The sequence below is a fragment of the Kogia breviceps genome, chromosome 15 (assembly GCF_026419965.1).
Source record: "Kogia breviceps isolate mKogBre1 chromosome 15, mKogBre1 haplotype 1, whole genome shotgun sequence".
Lineage (NCBI taxonomy): Eukaryota > Metazoa > Chordata > Mammalia > Artiodactyla > Physeteridae > Kogia > Kogia breviceps.
The window spans coordinates 88,048,353-88,070,626 of NC_081324.1; the positions used below are offsets into that span (position 1 = coordinate 88,048,353).

Consider the following 22,274-nt stretch of genomic DNA (forward strand, 5'->3'; position numbering starts at 1 on the left):
TGTTGCCCGATCATCACAGTTTTTCTCCTATGTTTTCTTCTAGAAGTCTTTGTTTTTATATTTAAGACAGTGTTCCATCTTGAGTTAAGTTTTTTAATACGGTGAGACTATGGCTTGAGATTGATTTTTGGCCTGTGGATGTCCAATAATTCCAGCACCTATTATTGAATAGACTATCCTTTCTCCATTGAACTGAATTTTTACCTTTGTTGAAAATCAACTGACCGTGTATGTGTTGATCTGTTTCTGGGCTCCATTCTGTTCTGTTGATCTGTGTGTCTGCCTTTCTCTAATACCACACGGTCTTGATCAGTTTGCCTTTATAGTGAGTCTAAAGTCAAGTTACGTGAGTCTTCCGCTTCTGTTCTTCTAAAAAATTGTCTTAGCGATTTTAGTTCCTTTGACTTTTCACACGCATGAAAGATTTAGCTTACGGATTCTACATAAGCCTTTGCACAGACCTTCATTGCAGTTGCGATGAAATCTATAGGTCAGTTTGGGGATATTTGACATCTTAATATCTTAGCAATAATAAGTCCATGAGCATTCTATCTCTATTTACTCAGGGATTCTTTGATTTCTTTCATCAGTGCTTTATAGTTTTCAGCAGACAGATCCTGCACATATTTTGTTAGATTTAACCATAAGTATTTCACATCTGCATTGTGTTACTGTTAAGTGGTATTACCTTTTAAATTTAAATCTCAAATTTTTCATTGCTAACCTATGGAAATACCATTGCTTTTGTATCCACTGGCTTTGCTAATCTCACTCGTGAGTTCTAGGAGCTTTATTTATATAGATATGTCAGATTTTTAAAGTAAATTTTCATGTCACCTTTTCATTCTGTGTACCGCTGCTTCCTGGCTCTCCCCGTACCGCACGCTCTGCGTGATGCTGGAAGGAAGAGGTAAGGGCAGACATACATCACAGCCTTACTCCCAGTCTTGGGAGGAAAGCACTCGGTCTCTCACCATGAAGAAGGCTATTTCCTAATAATAGAAGGGCAGGTAGATATCTCAGCTTGGTTCCCTCGACTGGTCACATTTAGAAAACTAGAACAGAATAAAAAGACATTTAATCTAACTGATCATGTACATCAAGTTTCTGGTTTTTAGCAGATCACTCCTAGGCTCCCTGGGTTCGTGGTGCACAGAGCCCGTTCCCTCTATGAACACTCACTGTCCACTTTAGGAAAGAAGACGGCAATGCAAGGGAGTGGATGGTGTCAGGGGCTCGGAGAGCTGCAGTCTCGTAGATTTAATCTGGGCAATTTAATCATGTGAAACCTCAACTATTTGACGTGCATCGTAACTTGAGACCGTGAGCTCATTAATACCAAAAAGTCTGAGGCATTTTATTTGATTTTGTGTTTATCCTTAAAACCATGCATATTCTTTAACCACTGAATTTTGTCTTCGGAGTGTCATTTAGAAGTGAATCTAATGTTCTGAAGGATTAAAACTTTAAATATGAATAACATAAAACAGGTGTTTCTGTCTACAGCTATTTAGAAAAAGTAGAGGCCTTTTGAGTGAGTGGATTTTCCTTGCACATGGGAAAAATTAAAGATCATAAGTGTAATGTTGCTGAAAACAGTTTTGCTGTTGGTTGGCTCACTGGTGCTGCAGAGTGGTTCAAGATAAACAAAGGCATTTAGTATCCAAATTACAGGGTAGAAATCTTTTATGCCTTTTGGATAAGTAAGCAAAATTCACCTGAAGAATGGAAGGCATAACACTACCTCATCATCCTTTGAAATTTACCATAGATAGGCAATGTTCAAAGTATATTACCAGTGTCTTAGTCCATTCAGGCTGATATAACAAAGTGCCACGGACTGGGTGGCTTAGACAACAAATATCTATTTCTCACGGTCCCGGAGGCTGGGGGTCCAAGACCAAGGTGCTGGCTGACTTGGTGTCTGGTGAGGACCTTCTTCCCTCCTTCCCGGCGTACAGACGGCTTACTTCTCACAGTGTCCTCACATGATGGTAGGGGTGAGGGGCCTCTCTGCAGTCTCTCCTGTAAGGGCACTAATCTCATCCATGGGGGGCTCCACCCTCATGACCTCACCACCTCCCAAAGGCCCCACCTCCTAACACCGTCACACTGGGGATCAGGACTTCAGGGAATGAACTCGGAGGGACACAAACACGCAGAGTCCAGAGCAGCCCAAAGGCAGCTGTTCACTGTCCACATGTGACGGACGTTTAGTAAAAGCAAGGCTGTACTTCATCTTCCCTGAGAGGATCATCTGCGGTTTCATAAGCATTTAGATGCCTATATGTCCGTATCGCAGCAAGACTATTACAAGCCTGGTTTACCGAGTGGGTTTTGCCCAAGAAAAGCCGGTGGTAACACTCAGATTTCCTTTGACACATTCAGATGGTGCGGGTGGGGTCCTGCTCAGCGCCGTCTCCTGCTCCGAGCTGGTGTTTTTGCTATGAAACCCTCAGGAGGGCAGGAGCCTCGCAGCCTACAGGTTCACGGGTGAGCAAGGGGTTGCCTCTTACCTATTTTCTCCACAGGTGTGTTCAGGGGGAGGAAGCCTTGTCTGAGAAGCTGGTCCATCACCTCCTCATCGTCTGCCTGGATTTCAGAGACCATGTTACAAGGAACAAGGCCAAGCCGAGCGCAGGTTTCCCCACGGTAGAATCCATCAGCATCTTTATCACCGTAAACCTGGAGCCGTGGGAAGAAGTTAAGGCATTGGGATGGGCTGGTTCAGAAATACCTCAGCTCTACTCATGGTAGAGTCACACCTAGTCAGAAACAGATGTGAGAACACCAAAACGACCGGCACGTGGGTGTAAATGTGTACATGTAGCCCTCGACCTATACATTTCTACCTCTAAGAACCTGTTTCTCCTCCAGGGTTTGGACAGCCCCTGGGCCCCCCATCAAGGAGGAGGGTCGCTAGCTGAGGCCAGGCGATGAGACCCCACCCCACTTAGAAGCGCAAATGGTTCTTCCATAAGAAGACAGTGCCACTGTCGTATATTCTAGAAGTGAAAAAATCTCAACTAACAAAGAGATTCCGCGGGTACTGTTCTGTGGTGTAAGCATCACCATCCTTAAAGGCCCCGTTTTATCAGACAAACATGAGGACCCCTTTCAAAGGCGAGTTGTCAGTGCCCTTTTGGAAATTTGCAAACTTAGGCCTCAAGGCTCTTTCCCTCTCCTAGGGAGCATCCTGTTTCTTCATTCGGACTCCAGACTCAGGCCCCCCTCCTCTGCTGAGAGGAAGGCTGAATGTCGAATGCAAGAGAAAGCAGCCTGTCGTTGTGATTAAGGAACTTGGGTCTGGCGAGTGCCCCCTCCCCATCCTCCCCCCTTACTCCCCCCCACCGTGCCCTCCCCGTCACCCCCAGTCACGCCCCCACCTTGATGATCTGCCCTTCTTTAAAGGGAAGCTCCTCTTCCGCAGCATCTGGGTTCGGGGACATGGTGAGGGGGTCGTAGTCAAAAAGAGCCACAAAGATCCGGGGTGGGAGCTCTTCCGCCCCAGGGTCCGTCTCTGACTCTTCGTAGAAGTCTGGAGAAAGCCGGCTCCTCCCACCGTACTCATCTGGAGCGCGAGGGATAAAGGACAGGGTGCTAAGTAATTCCCGTGGCCATCCCCCAGCGTCACCCAGAAACATGAGTGGTTACAGGAAGTGTGGTTTTAGAAACTCCCACACTTTGGGAGGCTGTGGCACTTTCACTTTTGTCTTTTTAAAACACGGGTAGCTTAATATGCAGGCAGAAATGGATCATCTCGGCAGAGATGGGTTTGACAAGCAAATAACCAGTATACGACACCGGCACCAGCATGACCCTAGGCGTGCTGCGCGTGAAGACAGCGAGAGATAAAGGACTTTGCCTCAAAGGCCTCCCTGCAGGGCAGGCCTGAGCACCAGGGGCGGCAGGTGCGCGAGTCCCTGGGGTTTAGGACGCGGCCACACAGGCCTGTTCAGGGGCCGGAGACCCGGAGACCCTCTGTGTGTTTCCACGACAGCCGAGCCAGAGTACACGGACGGTGACCAAGCTGCTCACTTAGCCCCAAATAGGTAAGTGGCAACAAATGCATTACAGCAAATTAATGACTTCCTAGCGGGACTGAGTTTCAAGTCTACCTACCATTGAGCTTCTAAAGGGAATTCTTTTCGAAATCCTAATATATATGCATATGTATTATTAGATATCATCATACATATGCATCTATCTATGTATACGTTTAAATATATACTGAGAGAAAATGAACATCTGCTAGTAAATTATACTGTTCTGACCACACAATAAGGGCTCAGAACATCAGTGGGGAAGCAAATGAGAAAAACCACAATCATGAGAAGAGAAGGCAGGGGTGGGACAAACAGCCAGTCAAAACTTGTGTCACCAGCACAAGTAGCACAGGAAGTGGGACAAGACGACGTCACAGGTGTGCGGAAAACACAGGAGAGGTGGGGTGCGGGGAGGCGGGCGAGTCTAGAGCCTCGACTTCTCTCGCCAGCAGAAACATGTAGTTGAAAAATAAAGAAGGCACTTCAGCTGCAGGAAAGGTTGGTTTTTAAAATGCAGTGAACCGTTTACATTATTTGAATTTGGGATTTTTTTAGGATGCCGAGATAACCTAAACATTCAGCAACTTGGCTTCTGCTAGGGAACAAAACTTCTGAGCAGCGGGGCCTTACTGATTTCCTCACACTGGTTTTGCTTTTATTTATAGTCAGTGAGAAGATCTCACACTTTTTCCCCTAGTTTTCAATGTTATCTAAATTGAATAGTGTGAAGCTAATGGTATGCCATCCGGTGAACTATGAACATCTCGGTGTATGCAGTGATGCAGGGGTTTCTCGTGCTCGTGGCTGATGGTAGAGAAAACCGTGAGCAGCACGACAAGGAGGCCTGTTTTCGATTCAGTCAGATACCTGTGGGAGATTCGCAGAAGGAACTTAACACAACGGTGATGTGATCCAGTGGATGCCATTTCAGCTGACGGCAATGTCAATGAAGGAGCATTGCGGCTACAGCTTTGGCTGCACCCAGAGGGTTCCCAGGGCTTCTCCAGCTGAGTTGACGTAGTGACATGGAGTCAAAACATACAGGCAAGTTCACAGGGGCCAGTTCATAGGGGAGGGTCGGGTAGGTCAGCGTCACCCTGGAAGACTTCTGAGTCACACCTATAGTCCACATCGAGTGCATGCTCTCAGGAGTTGGCTCGAGTTCAGGCACCATGATATGCGGAAAACCATGCCTTTACATCTTTAAGTCCGAAATCACACCAAGCACAACAAGTGGGAGGCATTAGGCACTGGAGACCAGAGAGGGGATCTGAGGCCAGCGCCAATGCTCAGTGAAAACAGCAGGCAGGGTCGCCCTCACCATTACAGGATCTCTCTCTGGTTCGGGGGCAGGAGTGGGGATGGAGTGGAGGCGGTTGGAGCACTTGGAGTTGGTGTGTATGAGTGGAAGTGTGGGTGTGATGTCACTGCACTGTTTCCTCCAGAGAAGGTGCCTTAGAGGCTGTACGAGAATCAGACCTCATAGGGAGAGAACAGTGGCCTCCATGGAATGTGTCCGTGGAAACCTGGGTTCGCAGGGACCAAAGTGGGCGACCGAGAGGACCTTCTCTTTCTCGGTGGCAGGCTAGACTCAAGGAAGAACTTATCTCTAGCTGCTGGTCTGACCTGGGAGTGGGCACTCCTCCTTCTGTCCTGATGTGGAATGTCCTGGCCCAGGGTGGGAGGGGGTCTTTGTCAGGAAGGAGGAAGGGTCCGCATACCATGTGCAAAGTCGGGGCTCATGACTGGCCCCTGTCGGCTTCCGAGGCCACCTGTGCTGCCAGAAAAAGCATCGTCCTTTGCAGGTGAACTCCTTCCCTCACTACCTGACTAAGGGCACCACTTCCACTGTTCCTGTCCAATGTAATTTCTACAGAGAAAAAGGGAGTCACCTATGAAACATACTTTACAGCTGTTCATCTTATCCTTGCAGGAAAACCCAGGGAGAAGAGTCTCCTCTCTAGAGGGCCAAGTTTTGTTTCTTTAGTTATTCATTTTTAATTTTTCCCATCTGGACACAGAGAAATGTGCTGCATTTCCTTTTGCTCTACAAGGTCAGTAGCCAAAATAACTGGGGAAAATGACGGGGGGTGGGGGGGGGCGCGGCTGGAGACCTGCACAGTCGGTTTGTAAGAACAGAATGGCCCTGACTGTGGTACTTCATGTTTAGAATGGTTACACCCTCGGGCCTTTTCATCTGCCAGGTAAATAACTAGGTAAATGCAAAGACCAAAAATTATAGAGGAAGAAACCAAACCCAGTGAAATCCTCCTTTGGGGTCAGTGATCAATGTTATGAGGCCTTCCTTATGTTAATCACATGATTTAGAATTTATTAGATGTGGGGCTACATAATTTTTATCTTTTTAAATCAGAAGGGGCATTGTTTTCTTAATTTAGGACACCCAGGGTATATTAAAAGTATAGCATATTTTAACTGTGAATGCATTGCTTATTAAAAATGTATTTAGGAAGCACATGGTCTATAGACTTAAGTTCCTCTGAAAAAGAAAATGGATGCTTTTGGAGTACGGCAGATTTCTAAAGTATTAATTGCTGATATTCGCACAAGAAAAATAAACAGGTGAAACAGAGCAGGACCCTATGGTCCTTGCCCACCCCGCCATGTCCTCCGCCTGCCTTTTGTCTGCGGAAAAGCTTTAGCCAAAGAATAAGTTTAACCAGAGAAGTGAGACAATGCAGAAGCAAAGGCAAACAAAGGAGACTAAATAGTAATAGTTTAGTCATTAAGCATAATCAGGGACCTTTAGTTCCTCCTCGAGGGCTACAGATCATATCCTGAGCCGTGTCCTGGGAGCTGTCTTGTAGACACTGAAATCCACGCCAGGTGCAGAAGTTAACTACACGATGACCAGACTGTAGCTACGACATGAGCTGCCACAATTCCAGAACTGGCCTCAAGAAAATGGGAACAAGCCGACCCTGGAACTGAAGACTCACTGTACTGAAAGCCATCAAGTGGACGCTGGTCAGACCACCGAGGACCAAGTTCAAGATGCCTGTCGGAGCCGCCCGTGCTGGTTCTGCACGGAGCCCCCTCCCTCCGTCTATAACAGCTCTTGCCCCCGACTGTCGGGGCGGGAGGCAGTCGGCCTTTGGACAGGCGTCCCCCGCCACCACCTGGTTGCCAGCATCCAAAATAAAGCAAACTTTCCTTTCCACCAACCCGGCCTCTTTATTGGCTTTTGAGCAGCGAGCAGCCAGACCCCACTTGCGGTTGGTTACACAGGGACTAGATCAAGGAAAATAGTCTGTTCACACGTCACTGACTATTCACTTCCTAGGGTTTGGGGCAGATTCTCTTCTTTTTTGGTAGCTGCTGAACACGATTCACTTTTTTTTTTTTTTAATTATTTATTTTTGCCTGTGTTGGGTCTTCGTTGCTGCGCGCGGGCTTTCTCTAGTTGCGGCGAGCGGGGGCTACTCTTCGTTGCAGCGCGCGGACTTCTCACTGCGGTGGCTTCTCTTGTTGCGGAGCACGGGCGCTAGGCGTGCAGGCTTCAGTAGTTATGGCTCATGGGCTCAATAGTTGCGGCGCACAGGCTTAGTTGCTCCGCGGCATGTGGGATCTTCCCGGACCAGGGCTCAAATCCGTGTCCCCTGCATTGGCAGGCGGAGTCTCAACCACTGCGCCACCAGGGAAGTCCCACGATTCACTTTTGTCTTCTGAAATTATAGTAGGTTCTTCAATCTGTGTATGTATATATGTGTACGAACACATAAACTATTTGATATTAATTATGCCTTTTACGTGATTTCTTGCATTTCTCCATGATGAGGAATCAGGTACAATGAAAGCAACTGTATCACAGATTTATTTAACATGTTCTGAATTCTATTATTAACAGACTTTTTGGTTAAGGTGTTACCACAGCACTACTCTGTTTTTACCAACTGAGCTAGTGTCTTACCGAAATTAAGACACGTGTGCAGCCTTCGGCATTCTTTACCTTAAAGCAAAACTGACCGAATGATTGTTAGAGACTCTGAAGGGGAGACTGTGGGTCCACTGAGGTTCTCCTTTACTCCCTTGCCCAGCTGGCAATTTGTAGCACCGTTATTTTCAGTCCTGTAGACTGTCCTTCTCCATCCTCGGAGACTCTGGAGTAGGAGACCCACGAGACGTCCTGCAGAGCACACCCCTGCTTGGTGCCGCGGCGTTAATCGGCGGCCACGGAAAGAGCGGCGGTTCACGTGACGAGCACTCACTCATGAAAGTCAGAGTCGAAAGAGGACTCAGGAACCAAGCTCAACGGGAAGAAGTCTTGAACTGGTCCCCACCTCGCCTCCTCAAGACAGTCAGTCTCGACAAGTCATTTATTTTACAAGCCAGGAGCACCTACTTAACCTCTGTAATTGCTACAGGGGGAATTATACACAAATTAAATGAAGCTCTGAGAGATGTGGCAGCAGTTTACAACACTCAAAAACAGAGTAAGCTCAGTACATACAGAACTCTGCCAGTGCATCTGTAATAAGCGAAACTGGTGTTTTCTAGCTGATTTTGTTTATATTTTGGCTTATTTTGTTATTTTTCAGCTAAACACACTCTGTGTTTTCAAAGGTCGGTTAACAGTCTATGAATTTTTTTACTGATAAAAATGAAAACATTCTAAAAACTGTAGGGCTTCCCTGGTGGCGCAGTGGTTGAGAGTCTGCCTGCCAATGCAGGGGACGCGGGTTCGTGCCCTGGTCCGGGAGGATCCCACATGCCGCGGAGCGGCTGGGCCCGTGAGCCGTGGCCGCTGCACCTGCGCGTCCGGAGCCTGCGCTCCGCAGCGGGAGAGGCCACAACAGTGAGAGGCCCGCGTACCACAAAAAATAAAAAATTTAAAAAAATTAAAAATAAATAAAAACTGTAAAGATGGAAAAGGAAACTTTTGTTTCCCTATTGTTTGGGCTCTATGAGGAAGTAACGCCTGAAAGAAGGATGTAACTTCAGCGGATCTGTATTGCCGTATAAAATCTTTAATTATTTTTGGCTGACGTGAACGGAGCCCGATTATCTTTTAAACCTTAGCGATGTAAATGGGATTGGGGCTGTGTGTTCAGGTGTCTGGACCTCCACGGGTTGTCTTCCTTGAGCCCTGTCTCGCCAGATCAAGATGTTTTGCTCTCATCTTCTTGTGTTCCATGAGTGGGTCTCTTGCTTCGTTTTGTGTGTGTGTGTGTGTGTGTGTGTGTGTGTGTGTGTGTGTGTGTGTGTGTGTTTTCATACAAAGCTAGTTTATTTGTGCTGATTACCAGATTCCATTATCTTGTGCATAATACTGTTTGGAATTGTTTTGCCGGGGTTCATTCCAGTAGTAGAAAGATTCCCATCTGACCTTCCGCCACGGTCCCCTCTTAGCGGACTGATTACAATGACAGCTCTCAGCACGGCTGGCTGAATTCCGAAACGTGATTAAGAGAATGGAACCGGATGCCAGAGGCTGACTCATGCACAAGGAGGTGACCAGATGGGCGGGCTCAACACACAGTTCAGGGCACACATTCAGGCCTCCTGGTGTTTTTCGTAACTTTCAACCCCAGTTGTCCAAGCGTTTCACGCATACAGATAAACTCTCCATTGACTCGGGGCTTGTTTAGAGATCTGGAGTTCAGCCACCATCCCCGCCTCTGCTGCTCTGACCACGCGCATCTCACGAGGGCACGGACTCGGCAGTGGGGAGATGGCCCGTCACCATCTCTTCAATGCCTACCATGGCAGCCTCTGCAGTGAGAAAAGAAACACTGGTCGGGAGAAGACTGCTGTCAAAAAGCCAGTGTATTTTGAGAATACTTCAATTCCGGTTTTGTTTATTTACCTTGTGCTGTTTCTGCCTTCTTCTGCCATAAATAACCGAGGGTGTTCTGTATTTAGTTGAAAATGCTACTCCTAATGACTTTTAAACAATATTTAGATGGAGGGCCAAGCAGCCACGTGCGCTGCGCTGAAAAGAAAGAGGGAGGCCTCCGTCAGGCCCACTCACCGGCAGACGGGATCATCGCTGGCCGGGACCTGTGGCGGCCAGCACCGCCGTGGGGAGACCTCCGGCCCACACGATCCACCCGATCAGCCCGTCCAGCAGTCACCGGGTTTCCTAAAATCTAAAGACAAACAACAACACGGCCATGAGGCTTGCCAGCCGTGGGAAGGAAAGACTCGTCAGCCAAATCAATTCAACTTAGCAGCAGAAGCTCTAAAGGCAACTAAACTTAGCTTTTAACTGAAAGGTTAGCTGAATAACCTGCAAGAGGACAAGCGGCTCACCCCAGGCACCCCGTCTTCTACAGCACGGGTGCTTTGCCGCACACGGGGAGGGGCGAGAGAGCATCCCTCGGGAGGCACGCTTCTGTTGCTGCTACTGCCGCCGAAGCCACGTCTCTCGAGCCACGGTGAGAGTAGCTTAAAGACGACTCGTCACACCTCCGGCCCCTCTTTCCTAGTCTCAGCACAGCCCCTCCAGAGACCACGAGAGAGGGGTAAACACTGCGTTTCCAAATGTCCCGCTTGGGCAAAGCTGCACGTGAGGTTACCGAGAACTCAAAGACAGAAGTTTCTGTGTGTTATCCGCTTGGAAACTCATGGCCACGTCTTGGCCCTAATCCAAAGACACCAATCACACTCCAGCGCTGACCTGACGTCCTCCTTTACGGGTAAGCCTGCCTCTGACTCACGCTACAGGTCTGCATCGAATCGTATACGAGAATCAAAGCAAAACCTCCAGCTCACTGGTAACCTGAGTCAGGAAGGATTCAGGGACACAGGGAAGGAACCGGGCTCGTGGGAGTAACGGAAATTAGTCTCTTACAGGCGGGGAACAGGGAGTGAGCTGCAGTTTGCTGGTGTCCGTGGGCTGTGGATCGGCGCCCTCTAGTGGACATGTCACAAACTGCACCGGCTCAGACCCAGGGCCTGGAGCCCTGGGATGTCTCACCTGTGTTTTCATGGAAAAGTTCAGCATGACAGGAGCAAATGTTCTGAAAAGAGGACACAATATAGAGATGAATGAAGTCTTGAAGGAATCCCTACTCTTGAAAACCACTCACAAGCCTGGAAGACAAGGCAGGGCTAGAGCTGATGATGGAAAAGTCATTCTGAAAACTGGTCGCAGGGAAGAAACAGGAAAAAAAAAAAAAAAGAAAAAGAAAACCTTTGGAAACAGATGCAAAAACGGATCTCTTCAATCACTGTTCCCTATTTTTTTCAGTTATAGATGAAGGCCAAAACCAGTCACAACCAAAAACCAAAACCACCACGAGAGAAAACCCTTCAGTAAATACCAAAGTCATAAGTAAGTCCCCACAGCTCATTTCGCAAAGTATGTGTTGCCAAACTTTTGGAGAATCGTAGTTCAGCTAACCCTTAATTAAAATTTAGATTCAGTTGTCCTTTACTTAAAGCAGCCACACTGATCACTGATTTGGGGGTAGGCGGTCATCATTCTAAAAGCAAAGGAAAGAAATCATCAGCGTGGTCCAAAGACCGGGAAGCCGCATAGATCAAAGGTGCGTGGAAAAGGAGAGAGCCAGCAGAGAGTGCCCGGGATGGACACCAAAATAAAAGGAGGTGGAAAAATGCACACGGATTGGTTTGGCAAGCGGATGTGAGCGGGAGGTTTACTTCACACACCAAAGGACCGTCTGCTACCCGGGGAGTTGGCTGGGCGTGTCGGGCACTGGCCCTACTGTTGGACATTTTTATGCTTTTCTTGCAGACATGCCGGAAATCCTCCTGGCCCGCGGGCTCATCCCAGCTGTACTCGCTGGGGGCGGACCTCTCCGGGCTCGGGTGGGCCTCACTGCTCCTGCCGACACGGCCGGGCTCCGCCGGCTCCCCAGAATCTTCTTCGATGCTGCTCTGCCGGGTCAGCGTCCGGCGCCGGGCCAGCAGGGGCCTCAGGCTCCTCCCACAGGGACAGTGCCCGGGGCCGGGGCTGCCCTGGGCAGCGGGGCTTCGGAAACTAAACCGCGTCTCCTCCTCTTCGCTCCCGCAGTCCAGGCCGCTGTCCGGGCTCCTGGTGGCCGAGCGGCTGAACCGACAGCCTCTGTCTTCGAATACGAAGTCCTCGGCCTGGGGGCCCCTGGGTTTGGCAGGGACCCGGGAGCCAAGCGGGGCCTCGTGCCCCCTGCAGGGCCTGGCGGGCCTGGGCTCTCCGGCCAGCCGGCTCCGGGCCCTGGAGGAGGCCCCTAAGCCCTGCTTGTACAAGAACTCACAGGGCTCTCCATCCTCCTCGGCTACTTCGGGGATACTGAAAAGCTTCTTGCTGTGCTGAGTCTGTTGGGGGTACTCGGGCAGCTCCAAGAAAGCACGTTCAGTGGTCCTATTCTTAGAGCACTCCTTACGGGGGTGGCGTGTGAGAACACGTGCCGGGAGCCAGTGTGGGATCAGATGTGAAGTGGGGCAAAGGGGAGGAAAGAAAACAGACAGAATTAGTCTCTGAGGCCGTGGGGGACAGAAAGCATGCTTTGTGCTCGCGGCGGGAGGGGAGCGGGGGGAGGGCCAGACGGCATGCTCTGGCCGGGGCTCCGGAATGAGAACAGAACGGGTTAGACGGATGGGGCCGGAGCGGGGGGCCGGGCAGAGCGCACACAGAGAGGCCTGACGCCCTCAGGCCCAGCCATGCAGCCCGAACAGGGGGAGAGTGGCAGCCGGGCGGCGGGTGCAGGCAGGGTGGTGGCAGGAGGCCTCACGCTGACCCGGGCGCCGGGATCTGTGACGCGGCCACACCCAGAGGCAGGGACACCTGAGCCCGCTGGCCGCACCTTCAGAAACTCGGAAGGCAGCTGCCGTGGGCCGCCGGCAACCGGAGATGATTCACGAAACGGGGACCCCAACCCGGCCACGCGCCACCGGACTCTGCACGTCCACCTAAGCTCTCAGCACCCTCTGAAATCCGTCCTCCTGCGCAGTAACCTATGGCCTCTCTCCCTGGCTCAGGTCTCAGGCTGTGAACGCGTGTGAGCGCGCGGACCTCGGCCCAGAGCGCCCCGAAGTCATGGCTCTGGGGACCGTCTCGCTCTGTCTGTGTCTGCAAAGGCCTGCCTGCCTCTCCTCCAGAGCCTGGACCTCGAGGCCCCCAGCGAGAAGCCGTGTCCCCGCCAGTGTGGTGGCCAGCCCACCCCGAGGGGCCTAATGGACATCGAGGGGCGGACACCCCACGCGCCCTGTCCCGGATGTGGTTCTCTCGGATTCGACCTCGGCTCCCGCTGAACCGGCCCGCTGGGCGCCCCTCCCGGACACTCCAGCGATGCCACGAAGCCGTAAGCCCACCGTCTGCCCCGCCACGGGCCTCCGGCGGTGCGTGTTAGAGACGCCTCCGCGGGGCAGCATCGGATTTGCTTCCCTGCCCCCTAGCCCACCGGCCTGTGGGCCCCTGGCGCACGGGGACCTGGCGGGTTGACCCCGGGCCGCGTCTGCCACGGGTCTGGAGCCCACGAGGGCCAGGCGGGGCGCACGTGAGCCAACGGGGCTGCTGCGTGGGAAGGTGAGCCGTGGGCCGGATCCCCAAGCTAAGTCTTGGAATTTCTGAAAACAAACCAGAAGTCCAGATGGCTGAACTTGCCCTCCGGGCCTGCTCCCCCGGGAGCCACGGTGACCTTTGGTTCCTCTGCTAACACTGTGCAGGAAGTACCATCCCAGAAGTGTCACGGGGGAGGGGGAGGGGGAGGGGGAGGGGGGAGGGGAGGGGAAGGAGGGGGAGGGGAGGGGAGGGGAGGGGGGAGGGGGAGGGGGGAGGGGAGGGGAGGGGAGGGGGAGGGGGGAGGGGAGGGGAGGGGAGGGGGAGGGGGGAGGGGAGGGGAGGGGGAGGGGGAGGGGGGAGGGGAGGGGAGGGGAGGGGGAGGGGGAGGGGAGGGGAGGGGAGGGGAGGGGAGGGGAGGGGGAGGGGAGGGGAGGGGAGGGGGGAGGGGAGGGGAGGGGGAGGGGAGGGGAGGGGAGGGGAGGGGAGGGGAGGGGAGGGGAGGGGAGGGGAGGGGAGGGGAGGGGAGGGGAGGGGAGGGGGAGGGGAGGGGAGGGGAGGGGAGGGGGAGGGGAGGGGAGGGGAGGGGAGGGGGAGGGGAGGGGAGGGGAGGGGAGGGGGAGGGGAGGGGAGGGGAGGGGAGGGGAGGGGAGGGGAGGGGAGGGGAGGGGAGGGGGACACGCTTCGCCGCCCAGCTGGTGCGGAAGCTTGGGGAGCGGGTCAGGCTGGGCCGCGGGCAGCGTGGGACCTTCCTCCACCAAGAAAGGTCACCGTGAACCCTGCTGAACGGCGGCACGGGGCGGGGGAGGAGGGGGGCCGGTGGGAGTAGCAGGAAATGCAGCCGTGCGGGGTTTGCAGGGGATCTCGCATGTTCTCTGGTGACAGCGTCCCCAGGGCCCAGCAGGGGGCCTTTGCTGGGAGAACGTCAGTCGGTCTGGTCTATGTAAGCGGGCGCCGAGTTGGCAGTCAGATTGGATGTTGCCTTCTGTCCACCATTCAAAACGCACGGCTCTGTGTTCCCAGAGGAAGACCAGGGTCGGGCGGGGTCTTCCTCTGCGAGGCCTTTTTCATGTGAAAACCCCGCAGCAGCCCGACCAGCTCTCCGGCCCTTCGTCTGTCTCCCCCGCTGGGCTGGGAGCAGCTGGAGGTCGGAGGTCACGTCCATCCTCACGCCCCAGCCTGGCGGAGCGCCTGGCACGCAGGGGCGAGCCGGCTCGTGCCGAGTGAACAGGTGCTCGGCTGGAACGGCTGGCGGCAGGGCGGCCCCCGGGGCCTGGAGCTCGATCTCGCTCAAGGTGACCTCCATCAGACCCCTGGCTGACGGCTACACCAGCGGCGGAGGATGCCAGGGCCCCTGGCAGGAGGCGTCTGAGAAGGGGCTCGTGCGCGGACCCCGCTGTCCTCCAGGAGGGAGGCCCCTCCTCTGACAGCCCCAGGCCCTCCCGCGGTCCAGCCGCGTCCACCTCGGTTGAGGATCTCTGCACGACTCACTCCCAGTCTCCAGTCTGACGCAGGCGGACTCCTGCCCTCCCAGTCCCCGCTCCTCTGCGGACGGCCACGAAAGCCAGGGGTTTGGCGGTCGGAGGGGGGGGGGATGTCTTCTTTGTTCTATTCTTTCCGATTCAGTTCTTGGTACAGAGCCGGGTGCCCCGGGGGTGCCCAGTGGATTCTCCCAGACTCCTTCACCCAGAATGGTGGGAAAGAGGAGGGACAGGAGGCCCCGAGCGCAGACTCAATAGTGAGCGAAGCCCATGCAAATCTGTGGACGCTGCTGGCAGGGCCAGGTGCCTCTGGAGCCGGCCTCGTGGCCCGGCAAAGGGACAGGGACGGGGCGACTGTGGGGACGGCGGCGAGGGGGCCCGGCGCCCCTGGGCACTGACCTTGAGGGCATTGTGGGACGTGCCGCTGGGCCGCCTCCGGCCCCCATCCTCCGGCTGCATCTCGGAGTAGAGCTCTTCCTCGTCCTCCTCCATGATGTCCGAGAGGTCGGACCCCCGGCTGCTCTCGGTGTGGTACTCGTCGCCGTGGCAACAGTGCGGCTGGGCAGGAGAAGGGGATGCAGGTGGAGGGGCAGCCCCAGCGTGTGGGAGTAGCTGGGACCCCTCCCGGGCGGCCCTGCCCCTGCTTTGCCCACTTCTGAGCTCAGAGTCGTGCCTGGGTGTCTGGCTGAGAGCCGCTCACCTCAGAGGCGAAGGAATCATAGTCCCCGAGCCCGCAGCGAGCTGGGGTGGCAGAGAGAGGACCAGACCAGGCCCCCCAGCTCTAAATCCGGACGGGGGCAGGCAGAGACCCCTTGGGCTCTTGGCAGCACAGAATGCCAGAAGGCTCCCAAGACACACAGGAAAACATCACTTTCCAGGGCACCGTCAGCCTCTCCAACTTAATGGCTGGACAGAGGCTCAAGCGACAGGTTGTAAACTCAGGTGGCAGCAGGACCCGAGGCCCCGTGAGCGTGTCCGTTGCATCCAGGGTCAGGGAGCAGCGTGCCGAGTGGCAGGCAAGTGGGTGCAAATGCACCATCAAGGGCGCCTCAGAGTTTACGAACACCGTGCAGTCTGAAGTTCACACGCGGGCGCACACTGGGTTGTCAAGGAAGAGCCCGGTCCGGGCGGGCCCCCCCGCTGTGTGGTGCGCCCAGTTTGGCCACTGACACCGGGGAAGGCCCGCCGCCGGGGCGCTTGGGGAGGAGCCTGCGGAGGGCGGGAAAGGGTCAACACAAAAGCAACTAGAAGTAGCTTGCTAACGTGTAACCTGCACCTCCAGCAGCCCTGATAGGGTCTGGGGGTTTGGGGGCGGTCCTGTTCCCACCCTCAAAGCAAGCGCCCGTTATTCAGCATCTCGAGTAACTGCAGCAACTCAAACTGCACACCCTGCGAGCTCAGATTTATGAGCCCCAAACGTGCATAAAGCTATTCTGTTTCTGCTGGATGGCGTCGATTAAGAGCAATTTCTTTTTTCTCCTGCTGGGCGACCAGACAAGTGTATTTAATAGCATCCTCGAGACATGTTTATTAAAAATACCCCAGTTTCAACCACTCCTCTAGATAAAGACGTGGCAGCACCTGCGAGGCACGAAGTTCCCGGCCCGCCGATGGGAAGGCAGTGTTAAGTGCCCAGGCTGCGGGTCCCGACCCAGCCGAGCCCTCAGAGAAGTGGCCCAGATGCTCTCAGCCTGATTAGTCTGTGTGTCAGTGTTTGAGCTGCTCCAGCCCTAATTCTTTCAATCAGGTACTGCAGAGAAGACGTAAAGGTGAACCGATTTTAAATGAATAAACAACGATCAGGTTGGTTTGAAAGAGGTATTCCCAAGGCAAATGGGAAGGAACTCTCCTCGAGAACACAATCTCAATGGATTCAAACCCAGTGATGAGTTAGTAATAAACCCGTGGGATGGAAGGAGGCGTCTGCTGTTTGCCAAATACGTCACGGATAAGCCATTCCTAGGACACCTATTCCTCTCTTCTGCCCAGTGAGATGCAATGGGGTCTTGATAGAGCTTCTAGAAAAGATTTTTCTACCAGTTAAAAGAGATGTGCCTGAGAAGAAAGCCCCCCTCCTTTTTCCCTTCCCTCCCTCCTTCCCTTCCTCCCTTCCTTTCTTCCTTCTTTCCTTCCTTCTTGGGGTGCTGTCATATGAAAGTGTGACGATTGGAGCAATGGCAGCCACTTTGTAACCATGAGAGAAAGGCCCAAAGAATGGAAGATTCAGAACCTAGAGCTAGGACACAATTGAGCAGCTGAATCAACCTTGCAACCTCCTACCTGAGACTTCCTGCGATGTGGGAGAATGAAATGTCTTTGTTATCTTAGTCATTATTAGTTGAGCATTCCATTTCTTGTGTTTAAATGAATGCAAATAGAATTATTTTAATCTTTTAGGTAAAGAACCTGATGGTTGAAGAAGTTGAGTAACTTGCCTACTACTAGCAGTGACAGAGCCAGGAAATGAGTCCAAGTCTGTGAGATTCCAAGGCCCTCTTCTTGGCGAGGTTGTGACACTGCCTCGCTGCAGAGCTGTGTGTTGAGGGGGCTGGAGGATCTGACACCTGAGGGGTCTTCAAGCTCTGACATCTCAAGATCTCAGGACTCTCCAGGCCCCACTCTTCCTGTTGCCCAGACTTAGGTCTTGACACCATTAAAGGACATTCCCATTAGAATACGCATAATCGGAAACTGGAGACCAAACCCACATTGGATGGATTTGTCACTTGTAAGCCTAGTCTGGGACAAGAAGCCCTGACATTTTCGTCCCTCCAAGGGTGGGATGCTGACCGTTTAGTTTCTGAATCTCCGATGATGCTTAGCACTTAGCACATGCTCATCACACATCTGCCTGATGAACGAAAGTAAAGAAACAAATGGTAGCTTTTGCCTAAACTGAGACCAGGTGGTAACTTGGAGACTCACCTGAAGCACAAAATCAGCCCGTGAATGGATACTCCCACAGGGCAGTCAGGGAGGGCAAAAACCTCACATTCCGACTTTTGAAACTGTCCCCCAGTAAGGTCACAAATGCGCAGGCACTGTGCAATCTAAACTTTCCAAATGGACTGTGACTGTGGTCACCCGGGACTTGGGGCTGTGCACCCAGGAGCTGCACTCACCGGCTTGCCTAGCTCCGAGCCTTTCAGAAACTCGTCCACCGATGCGCCCCTCCTCTTAACGTCGGGGGACTCGTAGCTATCTTCCTCATCCGAGTTCGCGTACTGCCCACTGCTTCTCTCCAGGAAGATGCTCCTTTTCTCTAGCTTGGAAGAGAAGAGGGGATGTGTCAGGGCAGAGGCCCCCCGACCTCGGGGATGGGTGCAGGGGCAGGCAGCTTCCAGGCCCCATGTCTTCTGGGCTCCAACCTTTCCTCTGCCTTCTCGGAGCCACTGTGTGAAGGGACTTGGGGTGAGTGACCTGCACAGGCTGGCGGGCATTTTCTGATGCTGCCCTGGGTGCCCACCGCCCCTCCCGTGCCCACCAGAACTAGCACCTGCCTTTGCAGGAGGTAACTCATGCGTGCTGAAGACAGCCTCCTCTCCCTCTGTTTGCCACCCTGGCCTGGCTGTTAATGTGATCAATTAACCTTTTCTTGAATATGGAAGCTCAGAGGTTTGCTTTCTCTCCACACCTTCTGAATGGGGAAGGCAGGCAGGGGGGAGGTGGGGAGGTGGCGGCTGTCCCAGGCGTTCCTGGGCCCAGCCTCTGGCTCCAGCCCGCTCTCGGGGGTCCTGTCTGGGAGCTCAGGGTGGTGGGATGCGTGGCTGCTACCCGAGAGGGCGGGGGGGCAGAGCTCACCCACCAGAGCCTTCCTACGCCAAAGCACCTGGGCTTCTGCTTTGCGGGAAATCAGGGCGGAGTGCCAGGGTGCCCGTGATAGATGCGCACGTTCTGAGGCATTTCCTTTAGTCAAGGGTACAAACCGCTGCATAACGATTAACAAATCAGGAGGTTTCACAAAAAGCCTGGATTTCCAGTTTCTCAACAGGCACTGAAGTGCTGTCACGCTACCTCTTCCCCCTCCTGGTTGCCTGGCCGTGGCCCTCCTACCTCAGCTCTGACCTCTAGGGGTCTGGCCTCTCCTGAAGCTCCTGACCCTGCCTCCAGCTGGGAGGGGGCCTGGCCCGGACCCTGGGATGCCCCGGAAGTGAGGGTCTCCCGGCACCGGCACGGATGTCTCCACCTGCATCTCAGAGAAGGCACTGCCAGGGGTTGCCGTCCTGGAGAGAGCCCCGTGGGCTGGCTGGGCAGAGCAGAGAAGAGCACTGACCGCCACTGTCCCCTCCGCCAGGGCCCTAACCTCGGGCTTGCAGCAGACAAGCTGGGCGCCCTGGTAGACAAGTGCGCCCAAGGGAGAGAGATGGGGGTTTCTCCCAGGCAGGGAGGGGCACGTGGCCTAGCTCAGGTCCACGTCCTGCTCCTCTGCATCCCTTCACGGGTGCTTCTTACAATTTCTCGTCTCATTGCACATTTCCCCTGGGACGTGGCCACACTGTCATCCGAGTTCTCCTCCCCGCGGTCCAGGCGATTTCTAGTGATAGGCATGCAAATATATTTCCGTGCATGCATTCATACATGCAGGTATCTAGGTATACATATGTACACGTTAAGTGTGTGTGCACGTATGTACACACACGTATGTACGTACGTCTATCCGTGTGTATACACACACACAGCTAGAAGTATGAAGTGAGCCAGCCAGGAGGTGACCCTCGTTTAGGAAGATGTGACCCCAAGCCCACTCCCAGGAGGCACCTCTCAGATCCCTGGACACAGACCAGTGCCTGGTTAGCGGGTTGTTAGCTCGTCTGCTAAGCCAGGCTGGTGGATAACCGTTTCCTCTGGTTATCTGGGTCCTTATCTACGCAATGAAAACACAGATTGATTCTGACAGGCTCAGGCCTGGAATGCCCTGGAATGCAGCCCTAGGGGAAAACTGGAGGATGAACACGGCATCCTTCTCGCCAGTCAAGGCCGCCACTCTGGGTGCTGAGTGTTCGGGGCGCGTCTCCCCGCAGACTCGCGGTGCCGATGGAAGGCCCCATCCCCGCTGGGCTGCAGGGACGGACCGCATGGCACGGGCAGCGGTACCGGCGAGGTAACGCCCAGCCTTACCCTGCTGCTCTCGGCCACCCTCTGCGCGGCTTCCCGGGCCATGGCCTTGGCGACGGAGGTGGAGACCGGGGCGCCCTGCGGCTGCGGAAGGATGCGGCTGGGCGAGGGCGACCGCCGCCCCGGGCCCGAGCCCTGCAGGCCGGGCGGCTCCAGCAGGTGCCCGTGGGCCGGAGCAGGCGCCCGGCCGCGCTCCCAGGCCTCATCCGCCGCGGCGTGCGGACCCAGGTGTTCATCTTTGGTATCGGGGACTCCGGCACTTGCTAATGGCTTCGGTGTGGGAGCAGTTCTCAGGTGGGAGGCAGGAGGCACCAGGAGGTCGGGGGGGATGGCAGCGACGGCGGAGTCCACGGACTCGCCCTGGGCGGAGAGGGTCCGCACGGTCACGCCCTTGGCTTCGAGGCTCCGCAGCCGCACCAGCTCCACGGCCGTGCCGTCCGCCGTGGGGGAGATGATCTCAGCTACCTGCGCGCAGACAGAGCGGGGTCAAGGGCCGCCCGCGTTCCAGGCCCCCCGGGCGCCTCTACAGCAGCCAGGCCTCTGGGCGCCGCCTACATCCGGCTCCTACCACACCGCCGGGCCCGGAAACCACACCAGGCTGCAGCCCCGCCTCCCGCCCGCCGGTGGAGGCCCGGGGGGGGGGGGGGGGGGAACCGCTGAGCACACCCTCCTCTTCCGCGTCCACAGCCAATCCAGGAGCAGACGCGGGGGCGCCGACGAATCAGAACGCCGGGCGTGTTACTGCCAAAGCGTGGCCCCAGGGCGGGCTTCCGGCTGTGGTGGGCACGTGACCGCGGCCCCTCCGGGCCCTGCCTGCGGGCTTCTGCGGGCAGCTGGGCGGAGACAGGGCCCGGCAGCAGCCGCTCTCACGGGGCGAGCTGGGACGCCGCCCTGCGTCTGATAGAGCAGCCCTGGCGCTGGGGCTGCGGGGAACAGGGTGGGGAGTGGAGGGCCGACAGAAGCTTGCGCCAGCTCCGCCCCCCAAGGGCAGCCGTGTCTGTTTCCTGTGCCCGGACCGGCTGGGGCTTGAGATGACGGGCTCCCCTACAGCGGGCACTACCGTCTCGCCAGGAATCGGCTTGGTGCGATCTACTGAGTGGGCCCTGATACCGTGGGGCTCGGAAGATGTGAATTTCTGGTACCCAGGGGAGAACAAGAAAGCTCTGGGGCGAGGCAGGTCGTCACTGCAGGAGGAGAGCAGAGAGCACTCTGCGAAGGAGGACGGGGCAAAAAGGATGGAATTCGCCGTGTCCTGCAGCCAACCCTGGGGTGGCGGTGCAGGGGGTGCCTAAGTAGCTGCTGGTGGGTCTTGGGAGCTGAGGAGAGAGGGAAAGTCGCCCGCCACTGAGCAGAGAGTGCTGGGGCCTCTGGGGCGAGCACGGCCCCCGCAAGGACTCACCCTCTGCCCTTTGGCATACACGCCGTAGCCGGTGACGCTGGCTCCATTGGACAGCCCCGTGGCCGTCAGGGCGGGCGGCTTCCAGGAGACCTGGACAGTGGCTGGGGTGGCCGCGGCCTGGACGGCAATGTCCTGGGGAGGGGCGGGAGGACCTGGGGGACAGAGGAGAGGAGCTTTCAGGACACGGCCCTCTGGCAGAAGGGCTGCTACCACGCCCGGCTGGTGGCGCCCGGAAACGAGATCTTCTGTTAAAGCCTCCAGGGGTCGCGGGCAGAATATGAAGCGTGAAAGCAGGGCAGGAGGGTGAGGAAGCGGCAGCTCCCGGACACACGGCGGTGCCCTCCTGGAACCCCGCGCACGGGTGCTCCGTCCCCAGGGGAGCCCGTGACCCGGGCCAGGCCAGCCGGCCACGAGGACCCAGCATTTGGCAGAGGAAAGAAATCCCTGGCGCCTCTCCATCCTCTTCTGTGCCCCCCTCCCTCCACCTTTCCTCTGTCCCTCCGTCTCTATCTTCATCAGACTTGGGGGCAGTGAGCTGGACCGCACATCCCCCACCTCACCGCCTCGCGGGACAGGACAGAAGCGGAAGCTGGAGACGGAGAGTTCTGACGAAGCCACCCGGCCCTGGCCACCGGCTCTGCACACACACTGCCCGGCTGACCAGCTGGGCCGCTTCCTGTGCCCCCGAACCCGTTGGAATCGCGCTCACCATAGAAGGCTTGAGCAGCTACTTCAACCCACAGGGAGGCAAGGGTCATGTCGCTGGTCCT

General features: G+C 55.2%; 1 protein-coding gene across 22 annotated transcripts in view; it reads right to left on the minus strand.

The window, feature by feature from the left end:
- The window catches only part of RIMBP2 (RIMS binding protein 2), a 301,313-nt gene that overhangs the window by 15,206 nt on the left and 263,833 nt on the right, over window positions 1-22,274 (minus strand). For 15 of the 22 annotated variants that reach the window (XM_059040008.2, XM_067016063.1, XM_067016057.1 and 12 more), the window contains 8 exons: window positions 21,505-21,656; window positions 20,109-20,570; window positions 18,113-18,256; window positions 15,390-15,548; window positions 11,682-12,389; window positions 10,039-10,156; window positions 3,387-3,571; window positions 2,517-2,685 (listed from right to left, as the gene is read on the minus strand). In XM_059040008.2, the coding sequence (XP_058895991.1) occupies window positions 2,517-2,685; window positions 3,387-3,571; window positions 10,039-10,156; window positions 11,682-12,389; window positions 15,390-15,548; window positions 18,113-18,256; window positions 20,109-20,570; window positions 21,505-21,656 (2,097 nt within the window). Of the gene's footprint in view, window positions 1-2,516; window positions 2,686-3,386; window positions 3,572-10,038; window positions 10,157-10,986; window positions 11,030-11,681; window positions 12,390-15,389; window positions 15,549-18,112; window positions 18,257-20,108; window positions 20,571-21,504; window positions 21,657-22,274 lie in introns of all 22 variants that reach the window. The other 7 variants (XM_067016074.1, XM_067016068.1, XM_067016075.1 and 4 more) reach the window with 3 other exon arrangements.